A 19,097-nucleotide genomic window follows, 5' to 3' on the forward strand; every position below is an offset into this window, starting at 1 on the left:
ATAATTCGGTGAGTTGTTGACTCGAGAACAGCTGCGATTCGCAAATGATTTGTTCGGTGTGATTTGTGAACTGATTTAACAGACTTTTTAAAAAAGCATCAACTTGTTCACGAATCGGACACCGCTGTCGCGTCTTGGAGCATGTGACGATTTCTTCAGTTCAAAGTAACGAGGAACGAGATGTGTTTAGGAATTGTAGTGGAGTAAAAAATATGATATTGAATGGACTGCATTTATATAGCGCTTTCACAGACCCAATGGCCACCAAAGCGCTTTACATGTTGCCTCACATTCACCCATTCATACACCAACGGCGGTGTCAGCCATGCACGGCGCCATCCAGCTCGTCGGTAGCAGCTGGGGTTATGTGTCTTGCTCATGGACACCTCGACACTTGGTCAGGTGGAACCGGGGATTGAACCACCAACCTTTCGGTTTGTAGACAAATAAACATAAAATTACTCTAGTAAAGTACAAATACTTGACAAATGTACTTAAGTTCTGTAACGAAGTAAAAGTACTTTGTTGCTGTCCACCACTGATCATAACCCAGTTTTAATCGTATTAACAAGTGAATCACAAAACCGACCTTTGCACATCATGATACTTTATACAGACAGGTGTCTTCTTTTCTGCTAAGTGATTTTGATTTTAACATTTAATCTCATTGAACTGATTCTAACTGCTTAATACGTTTATTTTAGACCAGATGGAAGTGAAGGAGCAAAGACCGAAACTAAATGACGTCAAGAAACACTGCGACTTCAAAACTCAAGGAAGAAAAGCCAAAGATCTGAACTCCTGCTCACAGTGTGGAAAGAGTTTCCAAAAAAAAGCAAATCTTAACTCACACATGAGGATTCATACGGGAGAGAAACCGCATACATGTCCTCAGTGTGGAAAGAGTTTCACACAAAAAGGAAGCCTTGACAAACACATGAGAGTTCACACTAGAGAGAAACCGTATCACTGCACTCATTGTGGGAAGAGTTTTTCTCAAGCATCAAGTCTCAGTCATCATCTTCTCCATCACTCTGGAGAAAAACCATTCAGATGTGATCAGTGTGGTAAAGATTTTAAGTCGTCATCAAAGCTAAAACAACACCTGAAAGTTCATTCAGACGAGAGGCCTTATGTGTGTTCTCTCTGTGGAAAGAGTTTTTTAAGGCTGGACAATTGTAAACAGCATGAGAAAACACATGATGAAGTGAGAGATCATATGTGTGACTGTGGGAAGAGCTTTACTACATCTACCCAACTGAAACGGCACCAAAGAATTCATACGGGAGAAAACCACTGTACTCTGTGTGGAAAGAGTTTCACAAATATAGGAGACCTTAACAAACACACAAGAATTCACACAGGAGAGAAACCGTATACATGCCCTCATTGTGGAAAGAGTTTCACAAATATAGGAGACCTTAACAAACACATAAGAGTTCACACTGGAGAGAAACCGTATACATGCCCTCAGTGTGGAAAGAGTTATTCTCGAGCATCAACTCTCAGTAATCATCTACACATTCACTCTGGAAAAAAACCATTCAACTGTGATCAGTGTGGTAAAGATTTTAATTCGTCATCAAGTCTAAAACAACACCTGAAAGTTCATTCAGATGAGAAGCCTTATGTGTGTTCTGTCTGTGGAAAGAGTTTTTTAAGGCTGGACAATTGTAAGCATCACGAGAAAACACATGATGAAGTGAGAGATCATGTGTGTTTGGACTGTGGGAAGAGCTTTATTAGAGCTGACAATCTGAAACTGCACCAAAGAATTCATACTGGAGAAAGACCTTACAAGTGCTCATCTTGTGACAAGAGTTTTACTGTGTCTGGAAACCTGAAATCTCATGAGCGACTTCATACTGGAGAGAAGCCGTACCACTGTACTCGGTGTGAGAAGAGTTTCAAACATTTATCAAGCCTTCGCAATCATAAGAAAAAATGTTGCCCATGAGCAACAATCGGTTTAATACCAAATACTTCACAAGTAAACTGAGATAAAAAAGTGAAAAGCTTGGGAAACTAGAAAGGCTTGAGATTTGAAGCTTCACCAGTTTACAACTCTTACAGTGTAAATTAAATAATTTTATTTCTGTCAGGATTTATTGTGTGCTAAATATGTCTTTATTGAAATTGATATTCATGTTATTTTCTTATTTACTAAATGTACTGATTTGTCTTCTGATAGTACATCTAATTTTAAGAAATATAAACAGAAACATCATCTTGTCTCGAAATATCTATTTAAATGAACACAGATGTAGGGCCCTATTTTAACGATCTGAAACGCAAGTGTCAAAGCGCAAGTAACTTTGTGGGATGATGGGAGAAACCACCCAAATTAGCTTCGGTTAAACAGGCGTATAATTTGGGTAAATGTGTAGCCTAATCTAGATATATATAAAAATAAAAAATCTAGATAGATCTTTTTTACATCTTCACGGACACAACAATGATTTCCCTCGTGTGTTAATATTTTTCCTTGTAATAATGTATGATTTGCAAAAATGAAAACTGCTGCGTCTGTTTATATTAGAGAATCAAAGTGGATGCGCGTTAACATTATGGCCAAGCACGCGCCCTTAAAATACCATATCACTAACGCGCGGCGCCACTGTCTTTAGACTGTTTTTTTCCTGGTCAATGAAAAGCGCAAGTTTCCCAGCGAGCGCAAGTTCATTCCCTAATTTACCGACGTGCGTCTGTGGAGGGAAAAGTCCGCTGTGCGCGGGTGCAAAATAGGAATGATACATGCGTCGTTGTTCAAAGTCAATTGCGCTGGGTGCAAGATAGGGCCCAATGAGTTATATAGTTTTAACAACATTAATGAGTTTAAAAATTCTATATAAAAAAAAAAAAACGAATTCTAGACTGGGCTCTGTCCAGTAGGGCTCCATATTTACCCATTTGCATTTGTTTTATTTGTTCGTTTGTATGCCAGTCAGAAATGATTAGTCACATTTCACTGTTAGTCCTGTGCGAGCAAGGACTATTAACAGATATCAAATGAGTTTCAAATAAAATAACATGTACTTATTCAATCAAGTTTGCTCCTTTTTATTTGTGGTCACAAGAATGCACAAAACAACTTCTTTCAGCCTTTAGTTCAAAAGAGAACATTAAAAAAAATCATACATTTGATGTGTTTGTTAGCTTTCTTTAGTAAGATATATTTCTATTAAGTTGCCACTAAAATAATACATTTTGTGTAATTTATCTCTCTCCCGTCTCACTATATGATGTTTTATTAACAAAGTTCAGGAGGAGCACGTTCAGATAATAGGAGCGCATTCATTTAATCAACTCAATTCTCGATATACAGCAGACTTAGCTTAGTTCATTGACCGTTTATCAGCATCCCCCCACAACCCCATCTCCTCACTTTTAGTTCTAACTATTCCTATCACAACACGGGGGAGTACTCTCAATTCGGGCCAAATTCCCAGCTCTGAGCCCTCCCCCGGACAGCACGCCAAATACACATAACCTTTACTCCATTTAATTATATGTACAGTAAGTGTAAACTAGTGAAACTGTAACTGTCTCCTGTCACACTGGGGAAGAAATGTCCCTATAATTCAAGATTTCCCCCCAGTTCTACAGACAAGGCTTAAGCTAGTCCCAAACAAAAATGCATGTTTGATGCTTTTTAACTGAAAGCAACTTGCACTGATATATATCGTAAAGTATGTAAGTGCTATTGTTTTGTCTCAAGATGCACACCAGTAATGTTTTTTTTTCTAAAGCATGTTTATAAAAAGCTAAACAATTTGTTTAAACAACTTCAGGTAACTGCTGAAGTCATGTATCTGGACTCCATTAGCAGCTTTCATTGGCCAAGGACCGCCCAGAGGCAGCCTGACTGACACTAAGGGCCTGAAAAGACAATGTCTTACAATAACAGACTGCCATGTAAAGTGTCTATGCCATGAAGCCGGAAGTACCAAGAATTGTCACCAACTTTCTTGATCTTTTTGCTGCTGTGCCTTTAACAGGAAAATAGCTCCCTCAGGGATCATTTAACAAATTATTTGGCCCATCAAACGACCTTCCCGGACGACTGCCTGTGCTTGTTCCTGCTCGCCGGTCTCAACCCCACCACACGAGCGCAGTTGTCTGGGGAGGCGCCTCGAGGGAGCTTTGCCGTTTTTGTGGAGTGGGTGCTGGTTTCCTGTGGATCTGCATTCACTGTCGAAGACACCACCAGTGCCCCTTCCAACCCAGTGCCCAGCCCAGTACCACCCCGCTGCGAGGAATGAGGTGCCCACCGCAGATGGAGAGAACACTTGGCCGCGATGTCGGAGCCCGTGCCAGATGGAACGATTGAGTCTGACATCATACCTGAGCCTGAGGGGACCCCGTCTGACCAGGTGTGTGAGGCGACCTACTCATCCATCGCCACCTCAGCCTCCTCTCAGTGGTACAGCTACCCCTCGGACCCCCTGGGAGCCTTTGCTGCCTGGATGTCCGAAGCCTGTGGCTCTGCCTCCTGCCTCTGAGGGCTCCGCTCCACCTCGACCCATCCCCCTGGCTCCTGCACCTACATTTCTTCCTCCCTCGACTCCAGCGGGAACCATCGCCATTCAGCCTCGCTGGGCTACCTCTGTACGTCGGCTTCACCTGGGACCATCGGTCATTCGGCCTCGCAGGGCTCCCTCTGTAGACTTGCAGGCCGTTCACTTCTCTCTTGCCCTCCACTGACCCTTCGGCTCCGGCACGCTCCGCTCTCCTTCAGGTTCTGCCTCCGCCCTCGATCGCTCCAGCTCCACCTCTGCTTTCCAGATCCCCACATCCACCTCGGGTGGTCGTCGCTGCTGCTCTGTCGTGGCCACCTGGGTCTTCGGTCTCTCTCCACCCCATCGGCTCTGTGCGGTGTGCTTCACCTCCATCATCGTCGTCGCCTCCAGCAGTCCCCAAGGTGACGTTGCACTTCCTTACACCATGGCTCCTCCCTCCTGCGACGCTGCCATGAAGTGTATTCCTGGCTGTGGCCTGGGTCTCCATCTGCACACCCCTGTTCAAGGCCATCCCCTGGTTCCCTATCAGTCAGTCACTATGACGTATGTCAGACCGACTAATAGGAATCTCGCTAGAGAGGCCAATCTACTTCGAGTGAAACTAAAACCATACACATTGGCTTGTAATCATTTGCATCAGTTGATCAGCATCGCAGCGCGGGTATATAATGAGCAGCAGGTGCAATTGCACTTTAGCTTTTTGCTTCGGAGCCAAGAACTTCGATACTCTCTACTACAATACAGAGTGAATTCAACGAGCCTTCCAGACCTCTCCACCTTTGGTGCAGGCGTGACAGCACAGCTGCGCGAGCATTCTTCTCTTTTCTTTCTCTTTCTCTATGTTTTGTTTTGTCACTGAGCAAACAAAAAAAGCTGTTGTCACAGCTGGTAAGGTGCGCCTGAGAGCGCTCAACAGCCGTTTTCATGGCTAGTAAGACCTGGGGTCACTGGATGGTCACAATCACTGCCTCGTGAACACACTGAGGCAGCTTTTGTGGATGAGTCATGTACCCATTGTGGGAAGATGACTATCACGGAGCTACGGTCGAGACTCTCATTCCTGCAAAGGGTTGCTTCGGGCAGTAGCGCGGGAGACCTGAGGATCACGGTGAGCGTGCTTCCTTTGGGGAACCAACCCCCTAGGAACCCTCATCCCTCTAATGCTCCGCTGCCAGCTGAGCTACCACCTGAACATGCTGGACCATCCTCGAGATGTGTACCAGTCGTTTCCTTTGGTGCTCCCCATGACGATCAGATGTCGCTCGATGCATCGGAGGGTTGGTCAGACCTCTCCGCGGACAACGACTCGGCGCCGCTGCCTCCTTCGGGTGTGCCAGCAGTGCCCGAGTTGGGCCCGGAGATGATGGCCCTGCTTTCTCGGGCCGCCAACAGGATCAGGCTTGTGTGGAACCCTCCACCGTGTCCCGAGCCCTCGAGGCTGGATGATTGGTTTCTCGGACTGGTGTGCGCTGGTTCTCAGCAACCCACCCCAGTGCCTTTTTTTCCTGGAGGTGTATGAGGAGCTCCTCCGGAGTTCTGCGAGTTTTAAATCGGAGCCTCCACAAGCTACCGTTCAAAATACCCACGCAGAGACGCATTTTCGAATGCATCCGTCCCCGAGATTGGTTTGCATCGGTTGACCTGAAGGACGCGTACTTTCATGTCCCGATTCTTCCTCGAAACAGGCCATTTCTGCGCTTTGCGAGCATATCAGTACAAGGCCCTGCCCTGCAGGCTGTCCCTGTCTCCCCGTGTCTTCACGAAAGTCACGGAGGGGGCCCTTGTTCCTATGAGAGAACAGGGCGTTTGTCTCCTCAACTATCTCGACGACTGGCTCATACTAGCACACTCTCGAGATCAAGCATGATAAGCTCGCCACCGGGGCGGCCAGCTTATCAGGCTTGGCTCCTCAGCAAAAAACTAAAGTGCAATTGCACCTGCTACTCATTATGTACCTGCGCTTATATTGCACGCCAATGTGTATTAGCTTGTTTTAGTTTCACTCTAAGTAGATTGGCCTCTCTAGCGAGATTCCTATTTGTCGGTCTGACATACGTCTCCGTTCCCTCCTTCAGGGAACGAGGGTTACCATATGTAACCGAGACGTTATTTCAACCACCTGCACCACCCTGGACTTTCTGTTCGTTCATCCCTCTCCTGGATTTCCGCCCTCCACAAAAATCTACTCTATCCATCTGTCGGCGCAAGGTCGCGCCTTTCCGGGAGGGGGCGTGAATAAAGAACTGAACAAAAACCTTATTTTACATGCAGTTAATATTTAAATGATCCATATTCGTGACAGAGAATATATTTTCACTTAATTTAAATGTAACTAAAGTAATTCAGTATAAATTCTGTAATTTTTTTTTTTTTCCAGATCTGGTCCTGTGGGCATAACCAGTGTTATGGACCGTGTCATTGCTTTATTATTGCTTAAAACCTCCCACTGTCATCGTGTTTGCAGCCCATTTCAAGTTTGATTTTGACGTGACATTTTAATTAGTCTGTCCAATAATGGCATCATTGTTCTTCATTCAGGCAGATGAGAACGCACACGAAAACAAAAGGCAGGATTTATGGCAGGAATCAATCATATCCGATATCATATCCAATCAAAGCGCAATGGAGGCATTGTCCCCTCTCACGTGACTTTAGACATGTAGGCCTACAGCAGAAAAAACAATACTGTAGTGTAGCCTAACTAATCGAGTGAAGGTGAATATATCCATATATACAAAATCCATATATTATAGAGGCCTATGTATTATTATTGTGTATTATTAATTATGATTTGATTAGTTTGATTAGTGTATTTTCTTCATAACAGTGCGGAGATTTACTGAATGCGGCCCCTTTAAGAAACATGATACCACGCGCACTGAGTATGCGCAGAAGAGGATGAGCGAGAGCCCTATTTGTTTTATTTCGTCTTCCTCTTTTTGTTGTTGTTTCCTTTGACGTTATTTAATAGTCGATTACATTATGATCCTCTGTAAGTGTATGTTATTATTATGTTAATGTTCTTGTTGAAACTTTCACCAGTTGAGGCTGAAAGAGACGCTGTTAACGATCGTGAATGAAGGACGAATGTGGAATATTTTCTTCGGATGTCGTATATTTCCAGTCTGCAGGTCAGAGATGTTACATTTATAATGTAAGAATGAATGTTTGTGTTGCCTAAATGTACATTGTTCGTAGTGTAACGTACAAATAATTAAATATAGTCATTAATTTTGATCAGCCTCTATTAATTGTGTATGATTCTGTTATCTTTGTTAGATTTCTGTTTGTCGTATAACGTCAGCCTATTTGAAAGATTTAACCTGTGACTTGTTTCATCCTTATTAAATCTGTATTCCCATAAAAATGAACAACCTTCTAGAGCCTTTTAAAATTTAACTAATGTATAACCATAACAATGCTCTATATTTTCCAAATCAAACACATGCATTTAATTTCAGAAGTGTAATTACTAAAGTGTTTTAGTGTACACTCGGTAACCTTGAATTTGGCAGATCTGGGATCATCTGAACTTGTTTGCGCACACACATTCTCTCCGTGTGGAAAGAGTTTCACCCAATTTTTACCCAAAATTGCACAATATGAGCATTATGTAACGCTAGACTCTCACGTGTAATTTGTTTCATTCATACTCGATGCCGGAGGACGACCTCGTGCAGAATTTTGGTAAGAATAATGTATATTTTGAATGCAATGCTAATCGACATAGCCTTTATCACTGCATAGAATACTATAAAATAATATGATTTCTAGCTCATTCTGTAATAAGGAGCCACATCAGTTCACAGAAGGAAGATATTTCAATCACTGATGCTATAACGTAATTTTGGAGTAAGCTTTTATTCTTATAAATGTATTTTGGACGTGTGCTAAGCTAAAAACAGTTAGCATTTTAGTCTCTTCTCAATTAAATCGCATAGCATAATCTAATGATATTCCATAAATCTCAGAATTGTATCATTGATTCTTTCTCAGTCTTAAGTCGACTCTCAGTCCCAAAGCCTTGCAAAAAATAAAGTGGGTTCAAGACAGGTAGCCTATACACCTGCCACAGAGATCAGCCCAGATAGCTTAATAAAACCCACCCGTTACATACAAAAAGAATAGAATAAAGGAAGACAAAACTACATAAGAAATGATATGAAACTCTCTTTTTCTGGCGATGGACATAGCCTACATAAATATTAAAGAAGAAAGCTAAAATTGTAAATGTCATGGATGTATATTTACTGAGTAATTCACTATTTTGTTGAGGGGTGTCAAAATGAAAGAAAGAAAAAATCCTGAGATTTGGAGCCAAATTACAGGGGTGTCAAAATTAATTTAGCAAGATGGCAGCATTATTATTTTATTTTTACACAGAGATTGGTTGGTCTAATGGTAAAATATGTTGGCTTTAGCAATCTTTGTTGGATTATATGACAACACTGACAGTTCAAAAAAAGGAAAAAGTAGGCTACTTTTTGTGTTTTGTCATTTTGTCAGGGAAGTTTCTGAAATTTGTTTTATTTGACATGGAATGATAAGATTTGCAAGTTTTATATCACTAAGCAGCACAATTTAACTTCAAAAGAGTATAAAAATGAGCACTCATATGCGGCAATGAGTGCTTTGTGCGTGTGTCTATGAATATAGCGACACTGATCAAGTTGTCTGCACGGTTGGCTTAGATTGACTCGGGTACATCGGTCAAACGTCAGCCCGTTTTGCTCCTTACTTTTTTACTGCTCCACCAAGCCACCAAATTTGGAAGTATGGTGCAAAACTACACGTAGCAGAATGTTTCTGGTCAGATGAACATGCCTCCCCAGTCTCTAAACCTCGTCCCTATATACGTTTACTTTTCCCCCTTAATTGGTCCTCTCTTCCAATCCTGATGTTGTATAGTTGGGAGGAGGAGACAGAGAAAGTGAAAGTAAACAAAGGGCTGAACAGAAAATATCTGCACTGCAACAGGCTACTAAAAATTAGTGACCTAGAGCTGTTTTATATGCTACTATTATGTTACCATCAAATGCTCTATATTTGAACTAAATTAAAGGGGTCATGACATGAGAAACCAAATTTGCCTTGATCTTTTGGTATATAAGAGGTCTTTGTACCATTAAAACGTCCTGCAAGTTTCATAGCTTAAGACGTCCTCCCCATTATAAACGAATCATTTATTTAATCAAGCTCTAAATACAGCTCGTTCTGGATCCATGGTAAGAAGTGACGTCACGGTACGAAGTGACGTACCAGCGTTTGCATATAGACCGTCTCCAGCACAAGACAACTACGCTTAAAGCGCAAGGCAACTACGCTCATTTCGTATCGCCGCGCGCCTCACAAGTGTTCAGTCGACGGACAGCGAGTGGGTCTGTGTACAGGGAAAGTACGATGCCACGCAGATGTGCTGTTCCTGGCTGTGGACAAACAACATTTTTGAATACGCTGCGAAAGATCCAGTCGTCAGGGGAAAATGGATGCACTTTATTTTTTGTGGACGTCTCAGTCACGGCAGTGTTAGTTTAAGCGTTTGTTCTATACATTTGAAGGATGACTGTTTTGAGAACAAATCCCAATATGATGCTGGCTTTGCCAGAAAACTGTTGCTCAAAGATAAGTCCGTGCCGACTATTCTGGGCTCAACAACGACGACGCAAACTGTAAGTAATGTATTTAAAACTTTAAACTACTTTTTAAATACGCTGATCCGCAAATGTTCTGGCTGGGGGCGTTAATAATTGATGCATAGGCACTGACGTTAGCCAATCATAACAGTGGGCGTTAACACTGAACTCTTAAAGGGGAAACACCCCCAAAACAGACTGTGTGAATCAGAGGATGAGAAACAGGGTGGGAAAAGGTCATAAATCACTACATTTAAAAAATAAATTGTAAAAAAAACTATAGTAATACTATAATTGCACCTAAGGGAACATAATAATAAAATAAAATAAAAACATGTCATGACCCCTTTAAAGCCACCATATGTGTTTACTGTTCAAGTAATCCAGTATAAATTCAGTAACTTATCTTTGATTTTTCCAGATCTGGTCCTGTGGGCGTCAGTATCACACAGTGATCACAGTTCACACCTGCAGTGAAGCCCCTCCCACAACAATTCACCAATAAATACTGGGAATATTCCCATCATCCTACAAGAGAAGGACAAACTCCAGGAGTAGCAGCTGAAATCTGTGTGACTGTTAAAGATGGAGTTTATTAAAGAGGAGATTGAAGACATGAGTGATCCAGAACCATCCAGAATAAAACATGAAGATACTGAGGAACAAATAGGTTGGTGTCCATTCTTGATTCTTCATTGTTGACTGCTTTAGTGGCTGTGAAATAATAAGTATTATATGGATGTAAAATGAGAAATGCATCTGAATGATCAAAACCAGTGGTGGACAAAGTACACAAATCAATACTTGACTAAAAGTACAGATACTATATTTAAATATTACTCCAGTATAAAAGGGTTGGTTCATGCAAAGATTAAAATTCTGTCATTAATTATTCACCCTCATGTCGTTCCAAACCCGTAAGACTTTCGTTCATTTTGGGAACACAAATTAAGATCTTTATGATGAAATCTGAGCAATTTTTGTCACTCCATTGACAGCTACGCCACTACCACTTTGACGCTTCATATATATTGATCAATATAAATGCATATATTGATCTGCAAGTAAAAAAAATTACATTTAATTTTATTACCAAAACTTATCATACACTATCAAAACATTATATATATATATATATATATATATATATTAAAATATAATTTTAGCTTACTGATAGTTGGGAGGGGGAAAGGGTATAGCATAGTATTTAAAAATAAGGAAAAATATAGCTGCAAGCAGCGATGCGGGTCTGGAAGAACAAACAGCAGAAATATGTACATGATGAACAGAAAGGTTCAGATGTACATCAGTGATGCGCGGGTCAATGTATAAACAACCCGCACCCGACCGACATTTTCAACTAACCCGCCCGCAACTCGGACCGCAAAAAAAAAGAAAGAAAATATTGTATCCGACACGCTTCCTGACCCGCATTTGTTTAAAGTAGCCTAGCTAGTAAATGCTCATCGTAGCGTCATTGGGCCATAGACGTAGGAACTAGGGGTGCGCATTTTTCTGAATGCTGTATGATATAGCCTAGTGTTTTGTAATAAAGGCTTGATTCATTCATTTATTCCGTTTCATTTTCTTAACAATTAAGAACCGACCGCGACCCGAATATCATTAAAAATATTTTTGGATGACTCGTAACCGCGGGTGACCGCAGGCACGTCCGCTCATTTTGGATCAACCCGCGCATCACTGATGTACATGTAGGATGAACTCAAAATAAACTGTAGTTCAGATGAGACCGAACACAGAATTAACAAAAATACACTTATTTCTAATCCTGGAGGAAGAAAGATTAGTACAATGCTTACCCGGGTAATAAAGGAGTTGAAATGGCACACACATGAAGCATAACACACAATTTGATAAAGTTGTTGCACACAGGACTCTAACCCACAGTCTCTGTCACTCATCTCATTGCGCCACTGGGAAGACGTGTGTTCACACAGATGCAGAACTTCCATATTTCAAAAGAAAACCTACTCAAAATGAAGATTTAGTACATAAATGCACTGCATGTTATATTTAATAAATTCAGATTTGATAATTCTGAGAAAGACTCTCTGGAACAGAAGTAACTTTTACAAATAACCAATTAGCATGCTAAGCTAACCTAGCACAAGACATCAGATCTCATGACCTGTAGGTTGCGCTGTTCCCAAATTTGGCATGGGCTTGTGTTGACAAAAAATACTGACTTCGGTACTGAGTCGGTACTGAAATTAAAAAAAATTGACGCTCTGAGCGGTGTTGAGCGGAATCGTAAATACATCTGATTGCCCATTGTGCTCACGCGCTCATCAAATATGTCTGTGATTGGCTACAATGATCAGCGCTTCAAAAACATGTTGTAAATATACATCAATGACGCTCTTCACTGAGCGCTTACACAAATACACACATTTGAAAGCAGCCGGTCCGGTCCGCTGATAGACGCCCTGCTTGTGCTTTGAAACGCTACCGCTCCCACTTTCAAACACTTCCATGTATTCTCAAATGCTCCAATGCTTTGATCATTATAGCCAATCACAGACATATCCGATGAGCGCGTGAACACAAGGGCCAATCAGAGGTGTTTACGATTCCGCTCAAAGGGTCACTTTTTTTTTTTTTTTTTGCAGTAAATTTCAACTCTAGCATGGACCTTCAGATTATTGTTCCGATGTAGCGTACCAATTTTCGTTTTGGTTGATCAAAGTTTGGCCGAAATAGCGCCTCTAAACCAATTCTGGGTCGACCTAATATTAATAAAATAAAATTCATAACTTTTTTTCACCAGTAGGTCATAAAATTCTATTCAGTTATTTCTGTGCGGCAAAGATCATCTGAGGAGGAGTAACGAATAAAACTAATTTGCTTCAATATACTGTACAGTCACATTGTTGGAAAATGACAAATGAGATATCGTCGGAATCGGCATAAACCAAGGAATTTAATGACACAAAATTCAAACAAACTTTGACCATTGTTTTCTAAAGTTGTAAGCGTTTCAAAAAAAATGTTATACCTCGTGAACACTAGGTGGCAAGGTGTTCAAACTTCTCAGGTCCCTTCAGGACAAAAAAATAAATAAATCTGATCTCATGACCTGTTGGTGGCGCTGTTCCCAAATTTGGCATGGACCCTCAGATCATGGTTCCGATAAAGCTTACCAATTTTCGTTTCGATTGATCAAAGTTTGGCCGAGATGCTGCCTCTGAACCCATTTTGGATCAAGCTTGTTTAATTTCTATGCGGCTCAAATTTGGAAGGAGTAGCAAATCAATAGTATACTGTAATTTTCAAAATGGGCAGAGTCTTAAGATGTTGAATGTGATCAGCATGAAGAGCAGATTCAGGTGAACTAAATTTCATTTTTCAAGAGCAAAGATTCTGACGTTATAATTTTTAGAAAAGTGAATTTTTGAACTTGTGGTGGCGCTATAGAGTTGGTCCTAGAGACTCCAAAATTGGTCAAATCACTAATAATTACCATCTCTACAATTGTGCCAAATTTGATCATTTTCTCATGTTCCGTTCATAGAGCTGCCATAGACTCCCGTTCGGGAAGAAAAAACTAATAGTGAAACAATAGAGGATAGAGGATACAATAGAGACTGCAGCCTCTTCGGTTGACAAATAATATAAAATCAGACGTCACATAGGGCTTAATGCACAAGATTTTAAGAAGAACAATATGCAAACATACTAGTTTTATATAATTTGGGAAAGATGCATGGGCATTAAATTGTGTTATTTTAATGTTACGTTTAGGGATGTTTTTTAACTAAAGCCTACCCCGTTGAGACGGTGATGTGGACATTTCTGCATTCAAGCATTACAGTGAGCTTCCTTAAACAGCTCAACTTTTACAACAGATTTTGTTCACAAACAATTGACAGCCGTGAAATAAATATGATTTTAATTTATAATAATCAATCCTAAAATTCGTCATTTGTAACTTACTTTTCGCCCCATCGGTCGCGCTCGTACTCAAGTCTCGAGGATCTGTCGGTTCTTGGCTAATTTTCAGTCAGACTTGTGAATTCAGTAAACTGGAGACTCGCTCTAGACGGATCATTCGGTGAGTTGTTGACTCGAGAACAGCTGCGATCAGATCAGGCTAATTCGCAGATGATTTGTTCGGTGTGATTTGTGAACTGATTTAATAGACTCGTTAAAAAAGAATCAGCTTGTTCACGAATCGGACACCGCTGTCGCGTCTTGGAGCTTGTGACGATTTCTTCAGTTCAAAGTAACGAGGAACGAGATGTTTTTAGTAATTGTAGTGGAGTAAAAAATATAATATTATGCTTTAGAATGTTGTAAAGTAAAAGTTTCTTGAAATAAAAATACTCCAGTAAAGTACAAATACTTGACAAATGTACTTAAGTTCTGTAACGAAGTAAAAGTACTTTGTTGCTGTCCACCACTGATCATAACCCAGTTTTAATCGTATTAACAAGTGAATCACAAAACCGACCTTTGCACATCATGATACTTTATACAGACAGGCGTCTTCTTTTCCGCTTAGTGATTTTAATTTTAACATTTAATGTCATTGAACTGATTCTAACTACTTAATACGTTTATTTTAGACCAGATGGAAGTGAAGGAGCAAAGACAGGAACTAAATGACGTCAAGAAACACTGCGACTTCAAAACTCAAGGAAGAAAAGCCAAAAAGCTGCACTCCTGCTCACAGTGTGGGAAGAGTTTCCCAAAAAAAGGAAATCTTAACTCACACATGAGAGTTCACACTGGAGAGAAACCGTATTCATGCACTCTGTGTGAGAAGAGTTTTTCTCATGAATCAAGTCTCAGTCATCATCTGCTCCATCACTCTGGAGAAAAGCCATTTAACTGTGATCAGTGTGGTAAAGATTTTAAGTCATCAACAGGTTTAAAACAACACATGAAAGGTCATTCAGGTGAGAGGCCTCATGTGTGTTTCTGTGGAAAGAGTTTTTTAAGGCTGGACTATTTTAAACATCACCAGAAAACGCATAATGAAGTGAGAGATCATGTGTGTTGTGACTGTGGGAAGAGCTTTACCACAACTGGTCATCTGAAGGAGCACCAAAGAATTCATACTGGAGAAAAACCGTATCACTGTACACAGTGTGGAAAGAGTTTTTCTCGAGGATCAACTCTCAATAATCATCTGCGCATTCACTCTGGAGAAAAAGCATTCAACTGTGATCAGTGTGGGAAAGATTTTAATTCGTTATCAAATCTAAAACAACACCTGAAAATTCATTCAGACGAGAAGCCTTATGTGTGTTCTGTCTGTGGAAAGAGTTGTTCACGTCTGAACAGTTTTAAACAGCACCAGAAAACACATGATGAAGTGAGAGATTATATGTGTGACTGTGGGAAGAGCTTTACTACATCTACCCAACTGAAACGGCACCAACGAATTCATACTGGAGAAAAGCACTGTACTCCGTGTGGAAAGAGTTTCACTAATATAGGAGACCTTAAAGGTCCCATGACATGGGGTTATTTTATTGTTTTATAATGTTTCCTGAGTTGCCCTTATAATGTTAGTATGTTTTTTAGAAATAAAAGGCATTTTTCCTAGCCTGATTTTAGCCTCTGATTTGAACGCTCTGTTTGAAGGGGCGTGTCTGTGAGATTCAGTGTAACCGGCCACTGCTGTGATTGGCTGACATGCTTGCATATGAAAAGCTACTTATTACATGCAAAACTCTCGAATACTTTTACTATTACAGCTATCGATATTAACGAATCGTCAGAAGTTTTAAAGTATTTAGATCTATTCCCATCACATAAAATGTTGCTGTGATGAGCATTGAGCAGATGACAGTCTGTTGTTGATCGCGAGAATGAAGATCTCATCATTGCAGTTTCTGCACTCTCTGCTTTCACCAATGCAAACACGATGATGTAAATACAGTAAGAGCTTTGTTGTGCAGTGTAACGTGCGTCATTGATTTCATAACGAGTTTGGCAAGTGTCCAGATAAACTCGCGCTGTGTGGAAAGATTGTTCTGTGATTGCTTTCTGTATATAATTTATTCACAATTTAAATAAGATTTATTAATATTTATTTTCAAATTATTCCACTGGTTCTTCTGGGGCTTGGATAAAGGAACTAAAAAGGCTTTGGTGTTCATTTGTACATCCAATTATTGAGCAATTATTATGCTTCGCTCGCCCAAAAGCCATGATATCTCTTGTGGACAAACTAAAATCGCGCACACGTTCCTGCTTCCTAGCTCATTTTCTCATCGACGGGAAATATTCTCTGGGCGGGCAAAGCTGAGAAAGGGGAGGTAACATTTCTCCTTATGATGTCATAAGAAGGAGATTCAAGATCAGCCAGCTTCCATTTTCTCAAAGGCAGAGAAAGATAGCAAAAGCTTGATTTACACCGATTGAAATTTCTAGAAACTTGGGGACCATATAAAGGCTAGGGGAACTCATATTAATGTTAAAAAACCTCAGAAAGTGAAAATTTCATGTCATGGGACCTTTAACAAATAATTAAATGTTGTGTGTTGTGACTGTGGGAGGAGCTACTAGAGCTGATCATCTGAAACAGCACCAAAGCATTCATACTGGAGAAAAACCCTTCAAGTGCTCATAGAGAAGCCGTACTACTGTACTCAGTGTGAGATTTAAAAAAAATGTTTTTCATAAAAGTTAATCGTTTAATTTTGTGAATTTAGTGAAAAGCTTGGAAAACTAGAAAGATTTGAGATTTGAAGCTTCACCGGTCAACAACTCGTACAGTGTAAATAAAATCATTGTAATTTATTTCTGTCATGATTTATTGTGTGCTAAATATGTCTTTATTGAATTGGATGTTATTTTCTTATTTACTAAATGTAAGAAATTGTCTTCTGATAGTACGTGCAATTATGAGAAATAAAGCAAAAACAACATCTTGTCTTCTTGAATGATCTATTTAAATGAACACAGATAATGAGTTATATAGTTTTAACAACATTAATGAGTTTTAAAATTCTATATTAATACTGTGATAAATATGTTTGGGATGTACAGTATTATTGTCAATCAAATGATCATGTAGGTCTTGTATCAGACAAAGAGATTGAAGTTAATTTTTATCCTTCATTATTATTAGACTGTAATAATATGTTGGGAGAGTGTCTTTCACAGACTCTCTTTCAGCCTGTTGACACCAATAAACGTGCTTAATGTGCCACTTTACAGAAGATCTCAGACTGTCACACACTGGTTGCACTTAGTTTTCAGTTTGCTCCTTTTTCCTGAGTTTGTTTGTTGTCAGTTAACCACCAGATCCTCCTGTCAATCCTAAAGATGAAGGGCATCTCGGGAACTGCACTCCTGTGGTTCAAGTCTTATCTCTCGGGTTGGTCCTTTAGGGTGTCGTGGAGGGGTGAGGTGTCAAAGACCCAACATCTAGCTACTGGTGTGCCTCAGGGCTCAGTGCTTGGACCACTTCTCTTCTCCGTCTACATGACATCACTAGGATCTGTGATTCAGAAACATGGCTTTTCCTACCACTGCTACGCAGATGGCACACAACTCTACCTCTCATTCCAGCCGGATGATCCGACGGTAGCCGCTCGCATCTCAGCCTACATGGCAGATATTTCTTGCTGGATGAAGGACCACCACGTTCAACTAAACCTTGCGAAGACAGAGCTACTTGTAATCCCGGCCAACCCAACACTTTATCACAACTTCACCATTCAGCTAGGCTCGTCATCCATAACTCCATCAAGATCAGCCAGGATTTTGGAGTTGTAATTGATGACCAATTGATCTTCACAGACCACATCGCTAGCACTGCCCGGTCATGCAGATTTGCCTTGTACAACATCAGAAGGATCAGGCCTTTCCTATCAGAGCTACACAACTCCTTTTTCAGGCGCTTGTTCTATCCAGACTGGACTATTATAATGCTCTCCTGGCTGGTCTCCCAGCTTGCTCTGTCAAACCTCTGCAACTGATCCAGAATGATGCAGCTAGAGTGGTGCAAGAGAGCAAACGTCACTCCTCTCCTCACAAAATTTCACTGGTTGCCGGTTGCCGCTCGCATCAAATTCAAGTTACTGACGTTTGCCTACGGAACAACCACTGGCACTGCTCCCCTGTACCTGAACTCATTACTTCAGACTTATGTGCCATCCAGAAACTTGCGCTCTGCAAGCGATCGGCGTCTTGTGGTGCCATCTCAAAGAGGCAAAAAATCTCTTTCTCTGACCTTTACCATGACAGATACCGTTCCCTGCTGGTGGAATGATCTGCCTAACTCAGCCAGAACTGCTGAGTCCGTAGCCATTTTTAAGAAATTTCTGAAGACGTATCTTTTTCGGCAGCACTTAAGTCATCAAGTAATACTAACACTTTCTCCTCTATTCTATCTATATATATATATATATATATGTTGGTTTGTACTGTGAAGGGTTATAGCATACTGTTGTCCTACTGCTAGTGTAATTGCTTCTATTGTTCTCATTTGTAAGTCGCTTTGGATAAAAGCGTCTGCTAAATGAATAAATGTAAATGTCATGATTGTTGATTTGATTGTCATTCTGTTCATATGTGTGCATCTCTTTATCATCAGTATTTAAGTTCATGTTTTTCACTCTTTAGTTGGGCCAGGTATTGTCTACAATACGTGTGTATAGCTTTTTCTGTTTTTGATATATGCCTTTGGATTAATTAAAGACTGGCGTTTCTCTTCATCATCTTGTTCGTGTCATCATCTACACAGCGCTGTGACACAGACATCAAAATGAACGAGGTGAAAACTGGGAACTTTTGGAAACAAAGAAGCTTTACAGCAGTTCAGTTAAACATGATGGCTGTTATTTCTTTCAGACTTTTGGACAAGAACTGAACAAAAACCTTATTTTATATGCAGTTACTATTTAAATAATCCATATTCGGGACAGAGAATATATTTTCACTTCATTTAAATGTAACTAAAGTGATT

General features: G+C 40.4%; 2 protein-coding genes across 4 annotated transcripts in view; both read left to right on the forward strand.

Moving 5' to 3' along the window:
- Nucleotides 1-3,046, forward strand: part of LOC306997048 (uncharacterized protein) — a 32,944-nt gene extending 29,898 nt beyond the window's left edge. For 2 of the 3 annotated variants that reach the window (XR_013797252.1, XM_079610075.1), the window contains one exon: nucleotides 705-3,042. Coding sequence is in view for 1 of the 3 variants with exons in the window: in XM_079610075.1 (XP_079466201.1) it covers nucleotides 705-1,957 (1,253 nt within the window). In the remaining 2 variants the exon portion in view is untranslated. Of the gene's footprint in view, nucleotides 1-704 lie in introns of all 3 variants that reach the window. The other variant, XR_013797251.1, reaches the window with a different exon arrangement.
- A 4,601-nt stretch (nucleotides 3,047-7,647) lies between these two features.
- Nucleotides 7,648-18,480, forward strand: LOC306997069 (uncharacterized protein). Its single transcript, XM_079610131.1, has 3 exons — nucleotides 7,648-8,207; nucleotides 10,575-10,823; nucleotides 14,740-18,480. Exons 2-3 carry the CDS (start codon nucleotides 10,739-10,741, stop codon nucleotides 15,660-15,662), a joined length of 1,008 nt encoding a protein of 335 aa, XP_079466257.1. The 5' UTR covers nucleotides 7,648-8,207; nucleotides 10,575-10,738; the 3' UTR covers nucleotides 15,663-18,480.
- The last annotated feature ends 617 nt before the right edge of the window (nucleotides 18,481-19,097 follow it).

The sequence above is a fragment of the Phoxinus phoxinus genome, assembly GCF_949152265.1.
Source record: "Phoxinus phoxinus genome assembly, chromosome: 4".
NCBI classification, from domain to species: Eukaryota; Metazoa; Chordata; class Actinopteri; order Cypriniformes; family Leuciscidae; genus Phoxinus; species Phoxinus phoxinus.